The following is a 25,064-nucleotide window of genomic DNA, read 5'->3' as shown; positions in this document are numbered from 1 at the left end:
ACTGTTTTAAATTTCCTTCTTATGAAATGGCAGTTGTGCCAATATTATCTTTCCCTTCTCTCATATCCTAATATCTCAATACAGTTAATCATGGATTTTAGAGGAAAGTAGTTGGAATAACCTAATGCATATTAAGATATAAATATATATGAATGTATATGTATATATATAAATAATACTTCTTAATCTGAATCATTATAATTTTAAAAGAGAGGCATAATCACAATCACAACTAGCATTTTTTTATACTGAGGGCACATAGTGCACACTCAGATAACTTTTAAAGAATAAATTCAATTGAGGAGAAGAAAGACTTCAGGACACCTCTCTATGGGGGAGGAGATAGATAGAAATTTTAGAAAACTACCTCCAGGAAGCTATTCTGGGGAGGGGAACATAATAAGGGTAGGAAATTATTTGGGAGGTATGAGATGATCCTTCATCCTGGGCCATCTCCAGTTGTCCTGATGAATATTAGGCCACTGGACCCAGATGACTCTGGAGGAGAAAATGAGACTGGTGACCTTGCACAGCCCTGCTTCGCTCAAATCAAATGCAGCTACAAGTCATGTCATCATCTTGATGTCATGGTCCTCTTTGAGAACAAAGAACAAATACAACAGTAGGATGGTCAAGACCTCATTTTGCTGAATGTTGTTGTTTGTCCCTGATTCTCAGAGATGACCAATAACATGAGGGTGATGTTTTGACTTGTGAGTGAGTTGTATTTTGTTGAGACCAAGCTGTGCAAAGTCATCAGCCTCACTCTTTTCTCCAGAGTTATCAGAGTCCATTAGCAAGACAAAAGTCAAGATGACTGGGGATGGCCCAGTCATTTTCATTTAGAATAAAGTGCAATCATCTGTTTAGCATTTATAGCACTTTACAATTTATGGGCAGTTAGGTGTCCTCATAGCACTGCATTTTGTTGTTCAGTCACTCTTTTTGCTAAATGAATATTAAACTCAGTTGTCTTCATGATACTGATGGCCTGCAAGTTCTGCCAGAATCCTTTAAATTTCAGTGACCTCAAACAGTGGACACTGAACTCTAGTTCCAGCTCTGCTCTCAATTAACTTATATGACTGTTTACAATGGTAAACTTTTAGGGAAAGGGGCAAATCTCAAAGTGAACAAACTCAAGAAATTGTAGGGAAGTACTTTGGGCCAAGTGTCCCTTAAGTCATATATAAACTATACTCAGGTGGCCATATATTCCATTTATACATAGGACCAGCTCTGCCTCAGGTAGTCTAATCCTGCAAGAAAATCCCTTTTCAGGAGGAATACATTATCACTGTAGTAGTATATAACCCCCACTGTTAAAAGCCCTTGTCCTTCTAGGAAACAGACAATCCCTTCTCACCAAAGTGGTCTGCTGAGGACATAGGGATCTGCAAGACTGAATTAATTCCATTTTCTCCATTGATCCCCTACTAGTGACTATTATCAATAATTCCCCAAGGCATTCCTGAGCCTCATCTGGGGAGCACTCCAGAAGGGAGCTCAGTGATTGTTACGCTTCAGGAAAGATGGGGAGAGAGACTCCAGCCCTGAATGTTTTCCTGGATTTCTGTATTATTTCCTGAGCTTCTCAGTATACAAACAAACACAGTCTTATCAGGAAATGGCAGATCCCTAGAGCCTTTTATCATTCCAGTCATGATTTTGAATATTTCCTCCATAACTTGACAGCATACCAACTGAAGCCAGACTCTTTCAAAGGAAAGGAGGCAATTGGAATGTCAATTTTATTTAGTGATATATTGTAAAAAATAAACTGCATACTTGGTAGATTGAAAAAATCCATCCAAATCTTAAAGACAAAACAGCATCACCTCAGGAAATACAGATATGTAGATCTTGTTTTTACCTACAGGCAGAGTTGAAGAAGAAGGGAAAAAAATGTGGGAAATCAGAGGTTGTTTAATGAAATGCTACATCTGTAATTGTCAGACTGATCAGCTCTGGAGAGAAAAAGATGAGTCAGTCAGTCTTAGACTGAAGGGTCATGTCATATTTTCCCTCTTCTTCTTCAGAGAGCCTTTTAATTTTCTCCAAAGACTGTCTTTTCTTTTCAACTTTTTCCCCATCAAAGATGGCATGGATTCTTTCTTACGAATTTCCCTCACCAAGCCATAAAAAACATCATCAACATAGAAACGCAGGGCTGCTGAGGTCTCAAAGAATGCACAGGTATACTCTCGGGCGAGATTCAAACCTTCTTCGGTGGATACCTAAGGCAAAAAAGGGATGAAGCATTGTTATTTATTTTAAGCAACATAGATCTCAATGACTTTTCTTCGTGAAGTGTTTAATCTAAACCATGACATGTTTGAATTTGTATAAAAAGAGGTCAAATATATAGATTTATTGATTGTTTTTGAGCTGTCAGAATTATGCTACCTTGAGCAAATAACTTTACCATTATTGGCCTCAGTTTCCTCATCTGTAAAATGTAATTTTTTGGACCTAGTGATTTTTGCATTTGCTTCCTAGCTTTAAATCCCATGAACTCAAGACACAATGAGTCTTTCAGTGCCTCATTTTGTGAATGAAGAAATGTAGCCCATGAAAATGAACTGATAGGTTCCACAGTTCCACAGTTTAGCAAGTGAGTAAATAAAGAACTACTAACCAAGTCTCCTAACTTCAATCCCAGTATTGGGATTAAAGTGGCTTCTAACATCCAAGATTTTTGCACTTATATTATGGTACCTGGTGTGTGTCTCCATTCTGCAAACTAATAATTCGTCCACTCATTCTAGAAGTACCCAAGTTTCCTTTTTTTTATTACTACCTGAGAGCTTGGAGAAAAGTCAACATAGGAGGTGAACAACTCTTTTAGCTCTTCCCTCTTTTTCCCCTTCATATTTGTTGTTTTGTTAATTAGTCATGTCTTGATGAAGCCATTTGAGGTTTTCTTGGCAAAAAATTTGGAGTTTGCCATTTCCTTTTCCATCTCATTTTACAGATTATGGAACTGAAACAAACAGGGTTAAGTGACTTGCCCAGGTCAAATAGCAAGTATCTGAGGTAGATTTGAACTCAGATCCTTCTGACCCAGAACTCTATCTACTAAGCCTCATAGATTCCAAACTTCTTCATCCTAAGTCTATGCTAACTCCACAGACTCTCCTTTCTGAATATATCACTCATATTTTACTAGAGGCAGTAAGATTGCACAGGTAGAAGCTATTTGCAAATTATGTTTGGGGCAGCCAGGTGGCATAATAGGTGGGCTTGGAGTCAGGAACATCTCAGTTTAAATCATGCCTCAGACACTTGCTAGCTGTGTGACCCTGGACAAATTATTTAAGCATTTCTTGCCTCAGTTTCTTCATCTATAAAATGTGAAGACTAATAGTACCTACCTCTCAGGGTTGTTGTGAGGATCAAATTATTTAATAATTGTAAAGTGCCTAGCACAATGCCTGGCATATATCAAACACTATGTAAATGATAGCTATTATTATTGTTATCATCATTATGAAATTAGTTTGTGTGTAGCTAGTTGGCACAGTGGACAGACTACTGGACCTGGAGTCAGGTAGATTTGAGTTCAAATCCAGCCTCAGATGTTTACTACTTGAGTGGTCTTGAGTAAATCACTTGACCTCTGTTTGCCTCAGTTTCCTCAATTATGAAATGGTAAAAATCACATCACCTACATCATAAAGTTGCTGAGGATCAAATGAAATAATGTTTGTAAAGTGCTTTGCACAATGCCAGTCTCTTTCTTCCCTTCCTACCCCTACTTTTCCTTTTCCTCATCACAGCTGAAGAGAATGGATTCTAAGTCCAGCTTTAGTAATTCTTTATTATAAATTTTCTTATTTGGTATTGAATTCTCCCTTATACTGATGTCTCTGACTTTCATTTCATATTCTTGTCTAGTTCCTAAAGTTCAATCTTTGTTCCAATGTAAGATTCCTTCCTCCTTTAAAAGATTTTGTATGTATGTGTGTATGGGGGGGGGGGAGGGCATACCTAGAGTTCATAGTAATATTAATATTGTGAAATGTATAATGAAAATATTAATAGTCCCATTTTAGAAAAAGAGAAACTAAGTTTAGCATGTTTACAATATTTTGCCCAGATCCACACAGCTAGTAGCTTGCTAAGTCATATTTCCAGGACGGATCCTCTAAATCCAAATGCCTATTCCATTGGCCTAATGCCCTCACCCCCTTACCCTGATCCCATTGCTCAGGAAGTTGTTTTAAAAGGTTCACAAGAGCCTTTCTGCCCCAGGAACTGCTGTTTTAGGGAGACATTGTCTCATATCCATTTAATTTCATTATCCAAATCATAGAAAAAGACTTTTCACAAGCAATTAACATACAAAATATAGTATGATCAGGGATTAGGTTCATAGAGTTGGAATATGATTTCAAAATTATTTAGAATAATGTTTGTCTTTTAAAGGTAAAATAAAAATATAGGCCCATGGAATTTAAAAATCTTCCTGCCAGTCATAGAGCTTATGGAAGTATAGTACCATAAACTTAGGCTCCTGGACTCCTGGTCAACAACCAGAGTTTAAGGATAAGAATGGACTTTAATCTACTCCAAACCATACATTTTCCAAATGACAAAACCGAAGCCCTTAGAAAGGAAGTAGCTGTCCAAGGTTAAAGTCTGGGTCTGTTGATAGAGATGATTTGAACCTACATGTATTAGGTCCAGTGTTTTTCTGCAACAACATGATACTTTGTTACCTATAACAACACTCATTGATACAGATGTTTCAAGCACATTGAAACTTCTTAAAAGACCCCTTGAAGGACTCTAAGATAATCATGTCGAGATAAATAACGTAATAACTGGAATTTACATAAAGCATACTAGTAGATAATACAAGCATTTAGATCCTCATTTTGCAGATAGAGAAATTGAGACTTTAGAGAGTTTAGATATATTGGAGAAAGAAACATGGCTATTAACTTTATTATTTATTATTAATTATTAGCTGTGCATACTAACTATATATACACACACATATATACATATATATATTTAATATTTAGAAAGAACTTAGTTCACAACAGTATTCCAAGGTAATGAATATATTTTGATACCTATTTTTGCAGAGAGAGAAACTGAGGTTTCAAGAAGCTAAGGTATTTGCACAGGACTACACAGTTTGTAAATATCTAAGGTGAGACTCAAATACAAGCTCTCTGACTTCCCTCATAAAGCTATATATAGCTTTATACAAGATTATACAACAAAGATAAAGCCCAACCTTACCACCACCCCCCGAATGAAAGAAAAAAAGTCCTGATAAGACATAGGAAAAATTTGATGAACCAAGAGTACCATCTCCTTAATATAAGTGACCTTTCGTGAGGAGGAAAAGCACCATGGCATCTACCAATTACTCCCTGAAATGCCATTACCCATCTGTCAGAACAGACCTAAGAATAAAGTCACAGATGTACGGGGGTGAGAGGACTGCTGGGGTAGAACTGCAAACAGAGGCCATTTCAGCCTGGGCCCCAGCTGCCAGTGGGAACCTTTGAGCATTTCTAGCAATTAAAGCATGATTCTATACAATTTGCTGACTTTCGAAGCTTCTATTATTGTGGGGTTTTTTTTAGTTATTAGCTTTTACCTGAATATGATTAATGTGATTATACTACACCACATGTATGCACATGCACTAACATGCACACACAAATAAATACACATACCCTTAATGATTTTTAAAAAGAATATTTGAAAGGTAGCTGTAGCAAAGGCAATTGCCTAGAAAGTTTTAGCATGCTTTGTAACACAAAAGATGGTTATATAAAACAGCCTATAATTACTAACCTTGGATAAGGAGAGATTGCTAGAAAGATAGGTTTTGTTTTCCATAGGAAGCTGTGCAAGCAAATTCTTCTCTCAGTTGACCCTACTAGGCCCTGTTAAGAAACTTAGTATACCATAAGTGCCCCCTTTGGTACCTCTGGTACTTTTTATCATCTCTATTTGTGCCACATTTGTTTTCATTAAGGAAGTCTTGCTGTCAATGATGGCCACATTGGACCCCATACTGGGCCTGGAGATTTGGGGATCTAAAACTTTTCATTTACTTACATAAGCAGCAGAAGACTTGAAATCCTGAGTTCTTAGCTATATTTTTTTAAGAGAAGAATCAGAGTAATTTGATGCCTAGAGTATTAATGATGTGAAGAATTTTACCTTCTCCCTCTACCTGTTCCAGGGAGAGTACTGTGTCTTCATTTATGGACATATTGATCAAAAGAATTAAACTTCTAAAAAAGTTAATTTCTCATTTTTATCTGATTGCACAAGAGAATTTCATCTCATTTTAACATTTAATATGCACCTACTTGGGACTGAGCACTAAGCTAAGGGTAAAAGTGGGAGATGAGGTAGTTTACAAAAAATAACTAAGGTCTTGGTTCAGAAGATTTATCACAAACATAAATAACTATCCTTGTTTGCTTGAGAGGTTCCAATAAAGTGTTACATGAGGTACGAGGGAGGGGAACAATCAGGAAATGCCTCATAGAAAAGGAATCATTTCAGCTAGATTTGAAGAGTTGTGTTCAACAGCTAGAGAGTATGCTTGTGTGGTGTGTGTTGGAATGTGTTTCGGGTAGAGAGGGATTTTAAGTATAAGGGAATCGCATAAAAAAGAAAAAAGAGTAGAAAGCATAGAATGGGTTATATAAAATAAGGCTGCAAAAGTAGGGCAACAACAGATTGTGATGGTAGACCCTGAATGTCATGGGTATAGTCCAACTTCACTAAACGTATTGTTGCGGAACTCATCTCTGTTTCAAGCTTCAATATAATCACTGGATAGTATTATCTATTCCTCATGAAGCAAGCAGGGACTTTGCTATGATCTTTTCTTCACATATCCTTTATAGATCCTCATACTTCATAGATAAAACATACATCTTTTTGCTGACTTGGCAGAGAGACTACAAATTAAATCATCTTCTAAACTGACTCAAGACATTTCTCAACTTTCACTTTTTAAATTGCCAGGAAATCAAAGAATCAAATTGCCTTTCTCTCAGCCTTTTAATTCTTAAAGCTACCGCGTTACATGGTTGTCTTTGTGAGACATTCAAATCAAGGAATACGCACACACACACACACACACACACACACACACACGCACGTGCACATGAGCGCACGTGCATGTGAGTAAGCACAGACACAAATAGACACATAGACATTCTGATGTCCTCAACAGGAAAGCCCTGAAAGTCTTCCATTTTTCTTCCCCCCATCCTTTAGATATCATGAAAGGATGAATAGGATAGACTCATCCTTCATCCTAAAAGTCTGTTTCATTTTCTCTCCCTTTCTTTTTGCTCCAGCACCTAGGTAGTTTGTTTTCCAAATACAGAGATATCTTTACATGCATCTTGGTGTTCAAAGACACCCTCTCATTTGCTTTGCTTTTACCTTTTGATCTTCCTCCAAGACAACTGAAATGGCTATGCAAATTTCCCATAGCATTTAAAAAAGTATTTCCAATTGCTAAAGGAAAGAATGAGATGAAGGGGAGCAATCTTGCCCTTAAGATGATGATTTGTGTTCTCACATGGAGAGAAAGAGGAACTTGGAGGGGAAAGAGGTTAGGAAAACCTACTATTGCAGGGGGAAAAAGGTAGGTAGTTATTCAAAATGTTTATTAGATTGGTGACAATTATAAGAGAGGGATGGTACATATTTGAGAGATAGTGTGGAGACATAATTGAAAATATCTGATGACAAATACCAATGATGTAGGAAGTAAAAGAAAGGGAAATATCAAATACAATACCAAAGATAACTTAAATTTACTGATGAAAATAAACTCTGAGGTGAAGAATGTCAGGTTCACAAAATTAAGCAAAAAGGAAAATTGGGGCAACAACTTAGGTGACATGCAGAAATGCTTTTGATCATAGTTCAGTTTGAAGTGTACCTGATTTTGAGTAAGAAAACTAGGATTTGAGTTCTAGTTTTGACACCTCCCAGCTGCATGAATTATTTAACCTTTCTGTGCTTTAGCTTCTTCATCTATGGTATGGGAATAATATTTGAACCCATCTACATCACTGTGAGGGATGTAATTTCTTAAGTTTGGGGGTAATGCAAATGTGTTATTATTAAAAATAATCCTAAAAGATGAGAACAAAGCTTTTTTTTTTTTTTTTTTTTTTACTTTAAAACCTAATTAATTTTTCTCCTTTGTTTAGCCACTACAAACTAGTCCAATTCCCATCACAGGCATAAATAAATTCTACAATATTTGTGTCAAGTGATCTTATAGGCTCCTCTTAAATAATTTGTGGGCAGATAGGTGGCCAAGAAGACTCATCTTCATGAGTTCAAATCTGGCCTCAGATAGTTACTAGCTGTCTTGCTGTCAGTGACCCTGGGCAAGTCACTTAACCATGTTTGCCTCAGTTTTCTCATCTACAAAATGAGCTCAAGAAGCAAATGCCAAACCACTCCAGTATCTTGGGCAAGGAAACTCCAGATGGAAACATGAAGAGTCAAATATAACTGAAAAAATGACAGAATAGTATCAACAAAGAGCTCATATTTCAGCTCCAATAGTTATGCAGTTTCTCTTTATACTGAGCTGGCTTCTTCCCCAAACACAGTACTTTGCACCCATTGGTCTATATTCTGCCATTGGGCTTCAAGCAGAAGAGGTATAATCTCTCTTCTATATGGCAGTACTTCAGTGACTTGAAAACATTGAAAATAATGTCATATTTTCTCTATCTCACTCACCCCCCACACACTCCTTTCTTCTCCTCATGACTTTTCTACTTTAGGTTACACATCCCAAGTTTCTTTAATTGATTTTCATGTGGCATGATTTAATGCTCTCTCTTGATATATATCACCAGAGGTATGCTGTTAAATGTTTAACAGCTATCTCTATTTTAAGTTAAATATAAGTGGGAAAAAATTCTAATCTGCTTTACTAACATTTTTTCTATCACTATCTTAAATCTAAAATAATCAATCTATGATTTGTAACATTTGCTAATTTGTGAGGTAGAAATGCACTGAAAATTTAATAAATGGCCCTCATGAGCTGGTTAGAGTTGGCTCCAGCACACCCTTCCAGATATCACCCTCCTCTGAGCAAGTTATAACTTGCCCATGCCCTCCTGAATATGGTTGGAAGCATTCTACATAACATTAACAATAGCAGAGTACATCATTGGTGAACATATCAAACAAAATGGCCCAGAACTGAAGCCTGAGTCAGTCCAAAGGAACATGCTTATCTGGTTGGTACAGATTTTTCAATTGAAATTCATTTTGCCCATGACCCAGTAAATAAGGGAGTATGTATTTTGGAGCATGAAGCACCTCCAAAAGTAACAGTGCTGAAGGTGAGGGATAGTTGAATAAGTTTAATGGACACTAACATGGGAGATGAATATAGGAATTCTTGATTGTATCCTTCTGGGGTGGAAGAGAAAGAAAAAAATAACAAAGTAAAATAGTACACAACAGAGAACAAAAGAAAACTTATAAGGAAGCAAAGAAAAATGGTGAGTCCTCAACACAACAATATTCGTTATCATACAGGCTTTCCTGAAATGAAAATTTATTTTTACATATTTTGAGTTCTCTCTGATGTTTGGCTTTGCATGTGACATGCTTTTTTTCTTTCTTACTCTGTATTCAAGTTTCAATATTTAAGTTTATGATATGTTGTTGTTTCTTTTTTCTGTTCTGTATTTGTGTTTTGGTGTTTGAATCTAAAATAATTTTTTAAAAGAAAAGGATATTGAGGATTTGAAAGACTAACTGCTTATGCTAAAATTTTGTCCAAGCCTGACTAACGATACAACCTATTCATTCTCTTCCTTTTCTTTCTTCATAACACAATGACAAGAACTAAGAAGTATTAGTAAACTGTTTATAAATTGTATAGTCTTTGACAAATTGACTTGAAAATTATGAGAACTTCAGAGAAAACAATTATGGTTGACATTTATGATTTAATCTTTGCAAAGTGTTCTATATATACATACATATATATATCATATATATGTTATCTGAGTCTCACCATAACTTGTCAGGTAATAAAATTATCATCATTTTATGTATGACGATATTGAGTCTCAAAATGTTCTTTTGCTTTGACAATAGGAACATAGATTACCAGTGTCAGAGATGGGATTTGAAACCAGGTCACCCTTGCCGTGGTCTGTGGTCATTTCAGCATACTACAACTTCCTATTTTACATTTATGGAAACTGAAGCTGAGACAACTGTAATGACTTGTCCATAATCACATAGTCAATAAGAGAATAAAAACTTGAACACAGGTCTTCTGAAACTTTAGGCACAAAAGCCAGTGTTCATTCTATCACACTGAATTTGAACAAGGGCTTGAGACAATGGGCATCAGAATTAGTAAAAGCAACTGCAGTTACCCATCTGATTTGATAACAGGAAAATAGAAAAGGATGTGTAAAGATGTTGAAACAGAAAGACAAGGGACCTCATAACAGAAAGATGGTTCATGTCATAGTATATACTGATTTCTGGGCCAGGATTTTTATTTTCATTTCAAAAAACGTCATATTTCTCTAGATCACAAAGAGCTTCTCCATTTCCTGCTGATGATGCTGAAGAATCTTTAATAAGCTGCTGCTACAATTTGAAATATATATATATATACTGACTCGGGACATAGAGCAAAAGTCCAGGTCTGAGATCAAGTGATCAGCATAAGCTCCATGTCTGGCATTTAGTGTATCTGGCAGCATGTTCCTTATTGGCCTAATGCTTAGATTCCTATCTTTACAATGGAGTGAGTAGTAAGTGACATTCATATCCAAAGGATAGAGTTAAAACACTCAGCTTTATGCAATGAATTTTAGAATGAGTCATTTGGTAGAAAGAATTCAATTTATCAGTTAGCAAATATTTAGTGCCTACTATGTAAAAGGCACTAGGCTCTATTTCTTTTGTTTCACATGCTGTTCTGAAGAGATAGTGATTAACAAAGAGGAAAGCAAGAGATAATAAACAGTATGTATATACATGGACTTTCTGAGCTATGGCAACAGAAATGGCTCTAGGGCAGAGGGTTTAGTATGCTTTGTTCAATGGAATATTTGAAGTCCCCAAGGTCTTGTGCTTTTCATCTGAGAAAATCTAGTGAGTTGGTTGGGGTAGGGAAGAGAGGAGAGAAAGAGAAAAGGGTGAAGGTTGCTATAGCAGCCAATATTTGATATAAAGAAGGAAAAAGGTTAATACTGAAACACTTACCAATAGCAAGAAATGTCTGCAATAATTTTTGCTTATTTTGCCTTGAGAATTCCAAATTTCATCAATATTATTATACATGTATGTATGTATATTTAAATTGCCAGAGTAAGATATTGATATAAATTAGTAAAAAAAAAATAAATATGTATTATAACCATAGAATTTGAAAGGTGGAAGAACCCTTAGAAATTATTAAATAAAATCCCCTCATTTCCAAGAAAGGAAAACAGAACTTCAAAGAGGTTTACATGAGTTTTCCAAGTTTACTTAGTTAGTTATTAGTTGGGGCAAGAAGAGAACTCAAATTTCTTCATACCTAGGTATTTTGTTTTCTGCCTATATGGAACTATCTTCTCTTTTTTTTCTACCTGCCTTGCTTGATTCACCTGTTTACTCCCCTTCCTTTCCCCCTCTTCCTCTCCCTTTTTCTCTTCTTTTTTCTCCCTTTTCCCTCTCCATCTTCTCCTTCTTTTCTTCTCTACCCTACTCCTCCTTTTCTCTCTCTCTCTCTTTCCTTTTCCTCTGTGTTGAAACTATGTATCTGTTTATGATGCACTAACCACTCCAGCAAATAATATTGTAAATAGGTACATAACTAACCAATGTAAGATAGCAATGAATAGGAATTAAGAATGTAAAGGGGGACATAGAAGTCACTTGAAAAAAAAGCTGCCTCCTAAATTAATTAACTCTCTATCCCGAGAATGTGTGCTAAATTAGAAGCACTAGGCCTCAATATAATGGCCAAGACATCACAATAACAGCCCCTCAGTCTATAAGTTGCAGATAATTTATAGACAAGCACAGTAAAACCAGCAAAAAATTAAATTAGGTAAATTTAAACTCAAATAGCTTTGAGATATTAATATTTTAATAAGTGAATCCCAAAGTCCCATAGGATAAGACTTTCCCTCACCACCAGAACACTGTAAGAATGGGACCTCCACACCCTGTCCTTCAAGCATTCCTCTACCTGCCTTGGGTCTCCAGTGCTCCCAAATCCCATCTACAGTTGCACAAGTATCTCTATGTCCTTCTCTCCCTCCGTATCTCCTACATGGCAGTGGCTTTCTCTCCCACTATAGTTCCCACATCCTAGTGATCTGCCTCTGTACCCACTGTGCCTTGCTAAGTGTGTTCTTTCTCTGACACTATCCAAAGAATTGAGGCTATCTGCCTTCAACCAATCAGGGACCCCACTGTGGTCCCTTGCCTTTAGACTTAAGCCAAGGACATCCAGATTGGGACTATTTGTTCATAGCAGAACTAAGTAATAGGTATGAGTAGGACTCCTTGAATTCACTAGGAGGTGGACAAGGAATTCTGTGCCTCACCTCTGGGAGGAACCTCCTCTCATAACTGGTTTTCAGTAGAATACTTCCCTTCTCTCTCTCTTTCTCCATTTTCTTTCCCCTCACCTTCTTCTCCTCCCCTGTCTCCTCTATTTCCCTCCCTCTCTTTTACTCTTCCTCTCCTTCTCCCTACCTTCCACTCTGCCCCTCCTTTCTCCCTTTCTCCCACAAAAATATACACATTCAAGAAAATACTACTCATGTAAATCTTACATATTTAGAGTTCAGAATAGAAAGTAAGAAAACATAGCCTCTGAAAGTGTGAGACATTTGCATAAACAAAACTAATGCTGACAAGATTGGAATGAAAGCAGGAAATTATCAAAAACTTTTATACCAAGTTTATCTGATAAAGGTCTCATTTCTCAAATATAAAAAATGAATCAAATGTATTAGAATACAAATCATTTCCCAAATAATAAATGTTCAAAGAATATAAATGGTCAATTTTCAGAAGAAGAAATCAATGCATATAAAAATGTATGTAGTCATAAAAATGTTCTAAATCACTATTGATTAGATAAATGCAAATTGAAAAAACTCTGAGGTACTACCTCATACTTATCAGATTGGTTAATATGACATAAAGAAAAGAAATAACAAATGTCTGAAGGATTGTGGAAAAATTGGGACACATGCACTCTTGGTAGAGTTTGCACTCTACCATTTTGCACTCTAACCATTCTGAAGAGTAATTTTGGAACCATGCCCAAAAGGCTATAAAACTGTGCCTACCCATTGTCCCATCAATGCAGTTACTATGTCTGTATCCCAAAGAGATTGACGGAAAAGGAAAAGGTCTTATATGTACAAAAATGTTTATAGCAACTTTTCGTAGTAGCAAAGAATTAGAAATTGAAGGGATGTCCATCCATTGGTGAATGATTGAACAAGCTATGATGTATGATTGTAATGGAACATTATTGTGCTACAAGAAATGACAAGCAGGGTAGTTTCAGAAAAATCTACTTATATGAACTGATACAAAGTGAACTGAGCATAGCCAGGAGATAAGTGTGCACAGTAACAGCAAAATTGTGATGATCAATTGTGAATGATTTCAGAATACAGTGATCCAAGAAAATTCTTAAGGAATTATGAGGAAAAATGTTATATACCTTGAAAGAACTGATGGAGTCTGAATGCAAATCAAAAGATACATTTTACTTTCTTTAGTTTTCTCTTTTTTTCTCTTGATCTGTGTTTTCTTTGGCAATATGCTTAATATAGAAATAAGTCTTATACAACTGCACATGTATAATTTACATCAAAGTGCTTTCATAGGGCCCCTGCTCCCTACCTAAAGGCTCTCTTCTGGACCTTCCTGACTTCAGAGTGATTATCAATATTAACTATTGCTGTTTCCATCCCAGCCTGAGGTCTTTCTTTCCTTTGCCTCATTAAAGGGGCCATGCCCGGGATACTTCTTAAACAGGCCTATTCAATGGATGGGTGTTACCTCACCCTAAGTGAGCACCTGTGTAGACCTTTGCTTAAAAGAGCCAAGGTCTCCCAGTGCATCCTAAGTAATTTCCAGTCATCCTAAGTAATATTAGGTCACTGGATTCAGATGACTCTGGAGGAGAAGTGAGACTGGTGACCTTGCACAGCCTTCCCTCACTCAAAACAAAGTCAAGTGCAAGTCATGTTATCATTTCTCTGATGACATGGTTTTCCTCTGCAATGAAGGACGAACACAACAACTGTCTCTAAGGTGCATAGCTGCTTCTGTGAACTGATCTCCAGATCAACCCTCATGTAGTGTACTAGACCTCTTCTTCTGACCTAAATTGTCTTGTACTAGGAAAATACCTTACCCTAATCTCATGTTGGCTATACTGCTCCAGAATCTGATGTGACAGGTTATTTTTAAAGTTGTTTGGAGGGTAATATTGGAGAGTAAGAATATCACCAAACAACCATCTGCACCAACACATTCTTGCATACTTCTATGATACTGTAAAAGTAACGGCATTTTATATAATAGTATATTAGAATGCACATCCCGCTGGGGAACTTCATTATGATAAGACACTATGCTAGTTCTATAGAAAATGCATGTCAGGATATATATTGTAAGAAAAGTTATTTGACCTAGATAAAAATTCTGGTTCTACCACTTTGTAGTTATGTGACATTGACCAAGTTGTATTACTAATTGATCATCTCACCTAGGTGCATTCCTTTGGAATTCTGTAGCATGCCCTTACTCCAGGTGCATATTGGTTTCCTCCAGTACATTAAAAGTTCCTCAATGGCAAGGCTTAGGGTTTGTTTGTTTGTTTGTTTGTTTGTTTTTTTTGTATCTGTATCCCCAGTACTGAGGATAGTCTCTGGTGCTTGAAAAGTACTTAATAAAAATTTATTGACTGACTGACTTTTCCGAATCTCAGGTTATTTTATTTTTGTTTTGCTATGTAAAGGAAGTATAGTAACAAAAGTTGTTCTATATCCTTCATAGAGTGGTAAGGAAGATCAGATAGCATAATGAATGTGATATGTGTTGCTTTATTTCTTTTGAAACCACAAAATATCACACAAATTTCACCTAAACAGCTTTTTAGAAAATAGAAAAGAAAATACCTATGACATATATATCATTTCGTGGTCATAAAGATAGCTGAATGAATAGTCCTCAGCCTCTTCCAAAGAACCAGATGGTCACATATGGACTTTAAGGGATCAGAAGCCTTGGCTGAGCCTGGAACCACGTGACGATATCTTTCTCATCCTAATTGCTAGATATGATGCTACTTCATCCACATGAAGAGGTTGCCTCATCCACCTCCCCCCCAAACAGGGCCTGCCATCTTTAGTATAAGATTTTAGGCTCTCACCCAACTCCATGTCCAGCTCCAGACTGCCAGTGAAATTATAATTTCTGTGCATATTGACTAGACTTGTGGCTCTCCCATTTTTTGAGACAAGAAATCTAGGTTCTATTTTGTGTTCTTGTCACTAATCAGGTGATCATAGGCAAGTCAGCTCACATCATGTCCTCCATTTTCTCATCTGTTAAATGGAAAAAATGATATCAGCCCTACTTATATCATGAAAAGGAAGGGATATAAAATTTGGGATGACTAGAATGCTCAAAATTGCCTCTATACTTCAGTTATTTCAAGAAACACAGTTCTATGAAATACCCTTGAAGCCAGTATACAACAGCAGAAAGTTCTTAACATTTCATTTGTTCATTCATTTGTTTTATAAATATTAAAAATCTATTATTTTCTAAGTCCTTCGTATCTTTGAGATAGAGTAGTTAGCTACATATGTAGCATCAAAAGAGGATCACTGAAGCTCCTTGATTAAAATCAAAGAATAAACAAACAGCATTGCTTAACCCTGGGCCTGTCAAAGTTTTTGGAATTTCACTGATACAGACATTTCCATTGTAAAACATTATTTGGTCTTCAAAAATCTTTTTTCCTAAAATATAAGAATCCTGCAGAGGAATATCTTATGGACCTAATGATTAGGAAAGTCTAATGAAACCCCTGAACTATATAAAAAAGATCAATTAAGGTCGATATACATTTAGAAAAAGAATATCAACTATCCTCAGTACTGGGGATAAAGATACAAAAAAAAAAAAAAACCAAACAAACCCTAAGCCTTGCCATTGAGGAACTTTTAATGTACTGGAGGAAACCAATATGCACCTGGAGTAAGGGCATGCTACAGAATTCCAAAGGAATGCACCTAGGTGAGATGATCAATTAGTAATACAGTTTGGGGAAATATTTCAGAGAAAAACTATAAAATGTTCCTTCTATTCATTTACTTTTTTTTTATTTAACCTTTAACATTTATTTTCACACAATTTTGGGTTACAAATTTTCTCCCCTTTTCTCCCCTCCCCCCCCCAAACCCAAGCTTTCTAATTGCCCCTGTGACCTATCTGCTCTCTCCTCTATCCTCCCTCCCTGCCCTTGTCTCCATCTTCTCTTTTGTCCTGTAGGGCCAGATAGCTTTCTTGACCCCTTAACCTGTATTTCTTGTTACCCAGTGGTAAGAACATTACATTTGGTCTTAACACTTTGAGTTCCAACTTCTTTAGCTCCCTCCCTCTCCACCCCTTCCCCTTGGAAGACAGGCAATTCAATATAGGCCATATCTGTTTAGTTTTGCAAATGATTTCCATACTAGTTGTGTTGTATAGGACTAACTATATTTCCCTCCATCCTATCCTGTCCCCCATTACTTCTATTTTCTTATGGTCCTTTCCCTCCCCATGAGTGTCGACCTCGTATTGCATTCTCCTCCCCATGCCCTCCCTTCCATCCTCCCCCCCACCCTGCTTGTGCCCCTGTCCCCCACTCTCCTGTATTATGAGACAGGTTTTCCTATCAAAATGAGTATGCATTATATTCTTTCCTTTAGTGGAATGTGATGAGTGTAGACCTCATGTTTTTCTCTTGCCTCCCCTCTTTATCCCACCACTAATAAGTCTTTTGCTTGCCTCTTTTATGAGAGATAATTTGCCCCATATAACTTCTCCCTTTCTCCTCCCAATATTTCTCTCTCACTGCTTGATTTCATTTTTTTTTAAGATATGATCCCATCCTCTTCAATTTACTCTGTGCACTCTGTCTCTATGTATGTGTGCGTGTGTGCATGTGTGTGTGTGTGTGTACTCCCACCCAGTACCCAGATATTGAAATGTTTCAAGAGTTACAAATATTGTCTTTCCATGTAGGAATGTAAACAGTTCAACTTTAGTAAGTCCCTTATGACTTCTCTTTGCTGTTCACCTTTTCATGGTTCTCTTCATTCTTGTGTTAGAAAGTCAAATTTTCTTTCCAGCTCTGGTCTTTTCATCAGGAAAATTTGAAAGTCCTCTATTCATTGAAAGACCATTTTTTCTCCTGAAGTATTACACTCAGTTTTGCTGGGTAGGTGATTCTTGGCTTCAGTCCTAGTTCCTTTGACTTCTGGAATATCCTATTCCATTCCCTTCTATCCCTCAATGTAGAGAGTGCCAGATCTTGTGCTATCCTGATTGTATTTCCACAATACTTGAATTGTTTCTTTCTAGCTGCTTGCAATATTTTCTCTTTCACCTGGGAATTCTGGAATTTGGCCACAATGCTCCTAGGAGTTTCTCTTTTTGGATCTCTTTCGTGCGGTGTTCTGCAGATTCCTTGAATATTTATTTTGCCTTCTGGTTCTAGAATCTCAGGGCAGTTTTCCTTGATAATTTCATGGAAGATGATGTCTAGGCTCTTCTTTTGATCATGGTTTTCAGGTAGTCCCAGAATTTTTACATTGTCTCTCCTGATTCTATTTTCCAGGTCAGTTGTTTTTCCAATAAGATATTTCACATTATCTTCCATTTTTCGAATCTGCGCGGCATGTTCTGAGATATCTGTCTTTCTCATAAAGTCCTTAGCGTCCATCTGTACCATTCCAGTTTTGAAAGATCTATTTTCTTCAGTGAGCTTTTGAATCTCCTTTTCCATTTGGTTTATTCTACTTTTGAAAACATTCTTCTCCTCATTGGCCCCTTGTACCTCCCTTGCCAACTGAGTTAGGCTAGTTCTCAAGGTGCCAATTTCTTCAAGATTTTTTTGGTTCTCCTTTAGCAGGGAGCTGATCTGCTTTTCATGCTTCTCCCTCATCCCTCTCATTTCCCTTCCCAGTCTTTCCTCCACCTCTCTAACTTGATTTTCAAAATTCCTCTTGAGCTCTTCCATGGGCCAAGCCCATTGGGTGGGCTGGGACAGAGAATCCTCGATTTCTGTGTCTTTGCCTGATGGCAAGCATTGTTCCTCCCCATCAGAAAGGAAGGGAGGAAGTGTCTTTTTTCCGATAAAGTACCCTTCAGTAGTTTTGTTTCTTTTCCCTTTTTTGGGCATTCTCCCCAACCAGTGACCTGACCTCTGAATGTTCTCCTCACACCCACCTCGCCTCCTGGTCCTCCCAGCCAGCGTTTGGGGACTGAGATTCAAATGCTGCTTCCCGCCTTAGGGTTTTTGGTGGGGGCAGGGCTGCTATTCAGTGTGAGAATTAAGTTCAGGTGGTCAAGGGCAGGGCCGCCTCTCTGGCTCAGTTCCCTCAGGGGGTTTATGCACAGACCTTCCACAATGGATCTAGGCTCCCGCCTGTTTGGGGAGCCCCTGTCTGTAGCCGCCTCTCAGCTTCTATCTCCTGGGGGGGCCCGAGCCATGGGGGTACCCCACTCCCCTCTCAACCCGCCAAAGAGACTCTCTCACCTACCCCCGTCAGTCATCTGTTGGTGGGGGGGCTTGTGCCGCCGCTGGAGATCCCGTCTCTGGAGCCTTCTCAGATCTGTGCCTCTTGGAGCCGCCCCAGGTCCGGGCTGGGCTCCGCGTCTGCAGCGCGACGGACCTTTTGCGAGAGATTTGCAGGTCCCTCTGTGGGTGGGGGAACCCGCGTGGCTGCTGGAGATCCCGTCCTCCGTAGCCCGCTCGGATCTTTTCCTCACGGTGTCGCTGCCGCGGCAGGGCTGCCCTCTGCTCCCCGTCCCAGCGCCCAGTCCACGGCGCGAAGGACCCCCCGCGAGAGGTTTGCAGGTCTCTCCGGAACAGAAATCTCCCTCGCTCCAATATTCCGTGGTCTCTGGGTGCAGAATTCTCCCTGGGTTGGTCCCCTCTAGCCGTTCTGTGGTTTGTGGGTTCGGAGCTATGTGTATGTGCGTCTTTCTACTTCGCCATCTTGGCTCCGCCCCCCTATTCATTTACTTTTAAAATTAGACATAAAAACATGAGTCTACTAATTAAATGCAACATCAATAACTGATAATGAAGATGATGAAGATAAAAGATAATTCAGTTATATGTCAAGTCCAACTGAGTCAGAGAGGCAGAAAAGAGAGAACAAAACAGAAGGGAAATAAAAGAATAAGAGACTGATGGTGACAAGCAAAAAGAAAAAAAATGTAAAAGAGACAGAGAGACAGTGCATACGGAGAAATCATGCACAACCTACATAGCAATATGTACAAGACAGTGAGAAAACAAACAGACCAGTTTTATGCTGTCTGTTTAATATAGTGTCATTAAGTACTTTTAAAGCCTTTTTAAAATTTCCATCTATAAATATATTGGTTCTCTACTTCCTAGCCATTAATATTAGCACAAAATTAGTATATTGACCAAGATATTGTCATGAAAATATTGATTATAGAATTTCAGTGATAGAAGATATTTTGCAGGTCATCTTGTCAACTTGTAAAGGTGGGGGAAATTAATGATTGGAGAGGCAGAACAACTAGGTAAAGATCCAAAAAACAGAACTTATGTTTCCTGACAGTTCATATTTCTTTCTTCTGCTTTTGCATCAAAAAAAGACTTTGGAGATCAACCATTCAAACTCCATTTTATAGAGGAAGAAACTGAGTCTCAATGAAGTAAAATGACTTGCTCAATCTCATATAAAGTACAGTGCTTAGCACATAGTAGGTGTTCAGTAAGGGTAGCTAGTTGGTGCAATGGATAGAGGACTGGGATTGGATTCAGGAAAGCAAGGGTTCAAATCTGGACTCACACTAGCCGTGTGACTCTAGGCAAGTCACTAAACACTGTTTGTCTCAGTTTCTTCATCTGTAAAGTGAGCTGGAGAAGGAAATGGCAAACTGTCTTGGTCTTTGCCAAGAAAACCATAAAAGGGGTCATGAAGAGCCAGACTCAGTTGAAAAGAATGAACCACAACAAGGTGCTTAATTAATTAATAAATGATTATTGATTGATTGAACTGACTTCTGCAGTCACGTTGGGGTAGCCTTTTGTGAAACTCACTAACGGGTCTTTCTACAGAAAATAACTCCACACATTGTTTTCCCTTTAAACTTAAAACAATATTGTATTAAGATCCAAGTGACTGCACAGATGACAGGGTGTTTTTTTTTTTTTCTAACTTACAGGAAAGAGGAGGTTAAAAAAAAAGCATGTTCAGGGCTTTGCTAACCTCTTCTACCTTTCATTTCTCAGACCCAAGACATCTTGTCCTTCCCAAAGTGAGCATTTGGCCCTGCATACTTGCTTTGGGACCCTGTTGTGCTTCTGTGAGCAGGGGAACTTTGACAAGTCTGTTAAAAAGTGGCAGCCTCTGTGGCCTGCTCCTTCATGTCAACAACACCTGTTTTCTCTTCAAGTTTCTGGTCATGTCAGAGCATGCTGAAAAATGATACCATCATTGCTACTGACTTGTCAGTTCCCTGACAGTAGATCCTCCTGTAAGGTGCCTGGAAACAAATTCAGCAGCAGGTCCAGTGATGATATTTAAGCAGGACTAGTTCTGTCTCATCGTTTATAAATCCTGTCCATTTCCCAAATAATGAACTTGAGGGACTGCTTTAATTTCTTCCCTTGTTATCTATCACTTCTTGTAGGATTGGTTGGGAGCTTTGTTTCTACCAGATTCTCCTTTATGTCATCCCTAACTTGACACTTGCCTTGTTGACTCATTCCACTGATAATTCTCCTTAGTTAATATACTGTTTGCCATAAAAATGGGCTATGGAATCAGAAAATCATAGAATCTTAGAACCATAAAATCTTTGATGTGGTCTAATCAAATCTCCTATCTAGTGATGAAAAACACTATGATGGCATATCTAGCTTCTAGCCTCTGCTTATAAAGATTAGATTTTTTCTTATTTCTTGAGGAAGGTCAGTCAATTTTGGGACAGTTTGAATCATTCATAAGATCATTCTGATACTGAATTAAAATGTGACTTCCTCTGATTTCCACTATTCGTCCTAATCCCTCCCCTAATCCCTATAGAAAAATAGAGACACAGCCTAGTATTTCTTCCAAAATTTCTTCTTTAATGTCTCTACAACAATCATATCTCTAAATAAGACCTTCTTGACTAATTGCATATAAGATTTTAGCCTAATCATGATAACAAATGTCTCCTATTAAAAAATAAAAGCAATAATGAACCAGACCTCATTCTGTAGGATTCTATGAGGGCGAAAAAAATTACCCAGAGAGAAGAAACAGAAGCAGATGGTCCTTGTCTGCTTTTTTCTTACAAACTATGCATGGCCAACAACCTCTCTTGACTGAGGGAGTATTTACTTTTCCAATAAGCAAGGCTATACAACCAGAAGAAAATGTTTGGCTAGAGTGAGATGTTTTAAGACTAAATTTGATAATTTCTGTGAAAGAACAATGGGAAGTAAGTTAGTCTTATTTGCTATATTTTCCTGTCAAATAACCTAAAAAGAAGAAATAAGTACCAAATATGTGATATGTAAAACTGTGAATTCAATGTGACACTTGATTTGGAGTCAGGAGACTCTTGGCTTCAAATCCTGATTCTGTCATTTAGAAAGCATGTGAGCTTTGACAAATAATGTCCCTCAGTCTTGATTTCTTCATCGACATTTCTCATAGGGTCATGCCTAGAAAAGTGTGTTCTAAACCTAGCTTAGAACTTAGTCCATAGTAATTGATTGATAAATGCTAGCTGATTGATTGTTGTAATATATATATATATGTATATATATATATATATATATATACACATATACACATATATGCGTGTGTGTGTGTGTGTGTGTGTGTGTGTGTCTGTGTATAATTATAGGGAATTATTGAATGGTACTGTTTTAGTCGGGAAATTGCTGATAGGCATACCTGATTTACCCTTTTCCTCTTGTGTAAGGGGGTTGCTTTTGTCACCAGCACTACATTACCACCTCTTAAACATGTCTATTGTTGGCAAACACCAAGGTATTTAATTTGGGCAACCATGGCTGGTATCAATGGAAAAATACAGTTAAAATTTCCACAAATAATTTTGCTTTGCTAAAGTTCTTTCCATGCTTCATTCTAGAAGGAGTTAATTTGGAATTTGCTTACCAACATACTGACTTATTTGATTTATATCTGTTTTCTCATCTGTAAAAATAAAGTGGCAAAACTACAACCATAGACTCTTAGTTTTGAAAGGGAGCTTGGAAGCTGTCATTCGTATCTACCTGAAGAAAGGAACACATCTCTACCTTCCCTGACAAGTCTCTGGTTGAATGGAGAACTCAATACTTTAAGAAACAATGCAATCCACATTTGGATAGTTCTCATTGTGAGACAATATTTCTAGATCAAGTTCAAAGGCTCTCTGCAGCTTGTGTCCATTATTCCTAATTCTTCTCCCTAAGGCCAAGGTGAAGAAGTCAAATATTTATTTTATGTAAGACAGCTCTTCAAATATTTGAAGACAGTTGTCCTGTCCTTGCTAAGTCTTTTTTTCTTATTTCTCTATCACCAGTTTCTTCAACTGTCTTTTGCACATGATATTTTCTAGTTCCCTTAGTGTTCGAGCCCCAAGCAGAGTATTCTCTGAATGTTATCCAGCTTGTCAAGCCTATCCTAAAATATGAGCATTCAACTGGATAGGGTATTATACAAATGGTATGAGTAGGGCAGAGTATACCAGAGTTACCATCTCCCTTGTCCTTGTATCAATGCCTCAAATGAATGATTCTGTTTGGTTCATTTCAGCTTGTAGTTTCTATAGCCCTTTGATCTTTCCCCCTGATATAACCTGGAGCAAACCAGAGAATTTAGATGATTAGTCCAGCTTATGACCATGTACATTTGTTATTTTCATAGTGTCATCGGTCTTACCTTCTCCTCTGCTGAAGCTAGAAGGAAATTTTTGCATTAACCTTCCTGGTTCACTAAATATCTGTTATCTCTGTGAATGCTATGAAGTATTAGCATAAATAATTAAAACAAAAGCTCACTTACTAAACTAATTTGTGATTCAGCCTTGTTTAGTTTATAGTGTTTACTTGCTAACTGATCTCAGAAACTCAAGCGTCCATCTATCTAGATATCTAGGAAAGTCATTATTGCCTTAATATTTAGGGGCATTCAGTCTCTTTCAGTGAGCTTCCTTGGACTTCTATTTTCCTCTCAATGGGAAGCTGAAACATCCATTAATTCTGTCATTAGTTTCTGGGGATGGTGTTTGAAATACATAATGAATACATTTGCAAATTAGTGAGGTGAATATTTTGCAATTATGAAACCAATTAATATTTTGGCTGTGTCAGAAGGGGAAAAACTTTCAAGAACCAAGCATCCGCTAACATGAAATGCATATTTATGCCCCTGTGGTACCTCTGTATTGAGAGAATCATTTCCTTAGATCAATCATTTCCTTAGATCAATGCAAATGACTGGATTTAGGGGATATTTCACTAAAATAAAGTTCAACTAGCAAAATGTCTCTGTCTTCTCAGGGACCAGTTGATCTTTAGCCTGACCTCATAAAAAAGGAAATATTTACTGTCTTAGAAGGTTTTTTACAACATTAAAATTCTGTTTGTGGCTTTTGTAAACCTCCCCTGGAAAACTATAAGTAAGATTAAATGGAAGGCAGACAGCCTGGGGAGGCAGTGATAGATGATCTGCCATATTGAAGACAGCTGACTCCCTGTTAAGGTCAACCCTCAGGCACCAAAAGGACAAAAGGAAAACGCAGCGACTAGGGGGATGAGAAAGCTGAAAACACAAAGTGTTATAGATAATAATGATGATCCCCAGACCACACATGAGGTGGAAGACAGAAGTATATACACTCTTAAACTTGGCTATGGAGGGTGCAAAATCCATAAAATATTTATATCTTTGACTTGCCATTATGAGCAACAAAATAAAACAAAAACAACTCTACCCCCTTTTATAGTTCATCTAAATGAGTTGCCACATTTACCTTTTCATATAACTTATCAGGACAATATTGGGATCAGACTTAGATTTTGGTGGGGAGTTGCCATTAGCAAAAAACATCTAAATCAGGTTGGCAGACCTGAGTGCTGGTCTTGGGGCAGACTAGTGATAAATTGAACTCTGGGTGCCTGAGCTTGCCAACCACCAGTCATTGAAAGTTCAAGGTTTCCATGGATACCTCATCTTAGGTAAGAGTGGGATGATAACTGTTCATTTGTAAACTTTGAAAAAACACTGGCTTTGAGTTTGATATGGGCTAGCCTAATTACTGAAAGGAAGTAAGTTTCTAAGAAATATTTCCCAAACTATTTCTTGGTGCCTTAATTGTGGGGTAAAAGCACACTTGGAATTGTAACTGTCAAGTGAGGGGTGCTGATTTTGTAATAAATAAGCCTAGGACATTTTGACAACTTTAACCCCAATAAAGGGGGAAAAATCACTGAGCAAGTTGAAATTTTTCATTCCTTCATTCCCTAGAGAAAGTGTTCTTTATATTTGTCAGTAAAGAAAATACGATAATGGTGTTCGGGATTATTGGCAATTTGCTTACCTCTCTCTCTGTCTCTGTCTCTGTCTATCTCTGTGTGTGTGTGTGTCTATCTCTCTCTCTCTCTCCTCCTCCCTCTCTATTTGTGTGTGTGTGTTTCCCCTTGTTATATAAGTTTTATGTTGGTGAAAAATTCTGCATTGAACTACCCACTGAGACAAGACACGGATATATTAGTAAATTCC

The 25,064-nt window shown here is 37.5% G+C and overlaps 1 protein-coding gene across 2 annotated transcripts in view; it reads right to left on the bottom strand.

Annotated features, from left to right (window-relative positions):
- Nucleotides 1-1,732: 1,732 nt before the first annotated feature.
- The window catches only part of RIT2 (Ras like without CAAX 2), a 523,011-nt gene continuing 499,679 nt past the window's right edge, over nucleotides 1,733-25,064 (bottom strand). For both annotated transcript variants that reach the window (XM_072605261.1, XM_072605262.1), the window contains one exon: nucleotides 1,733-2,237. In XM_072605261.1, the coding sequence (XP_072461362.1) occupies nucleotides 2,010-2,237 (228 nt within the window). In that variant the 3' untranslated portion in view covers nucleotides 1,733-2,009. The remainder of the gene's footprint in view (nucleotides 2,238-25,064) is intronic.

Source organism: Notamacropus eugenii, chromosome 4, assembly GCF_028372415.1.
Source record: "Notamacropus eugenii isolate mMacEug1 chromosome 4, mMacEug1.pri_v2, whole genome shotgun sequence".
In the NCBI taxonomy this organism is placed as follows: Eukaryota; Metazoa; Chordata; class Mammalia; order Diprotodontia; family Macropodidae; genus Notamacropus; species Notamacropus eugenii.
The sequence above is the reverse complement of the archived record's forward strand: the minus strand, read 5'-3'. Positions and strand labels throughout refer to the sequence as shown.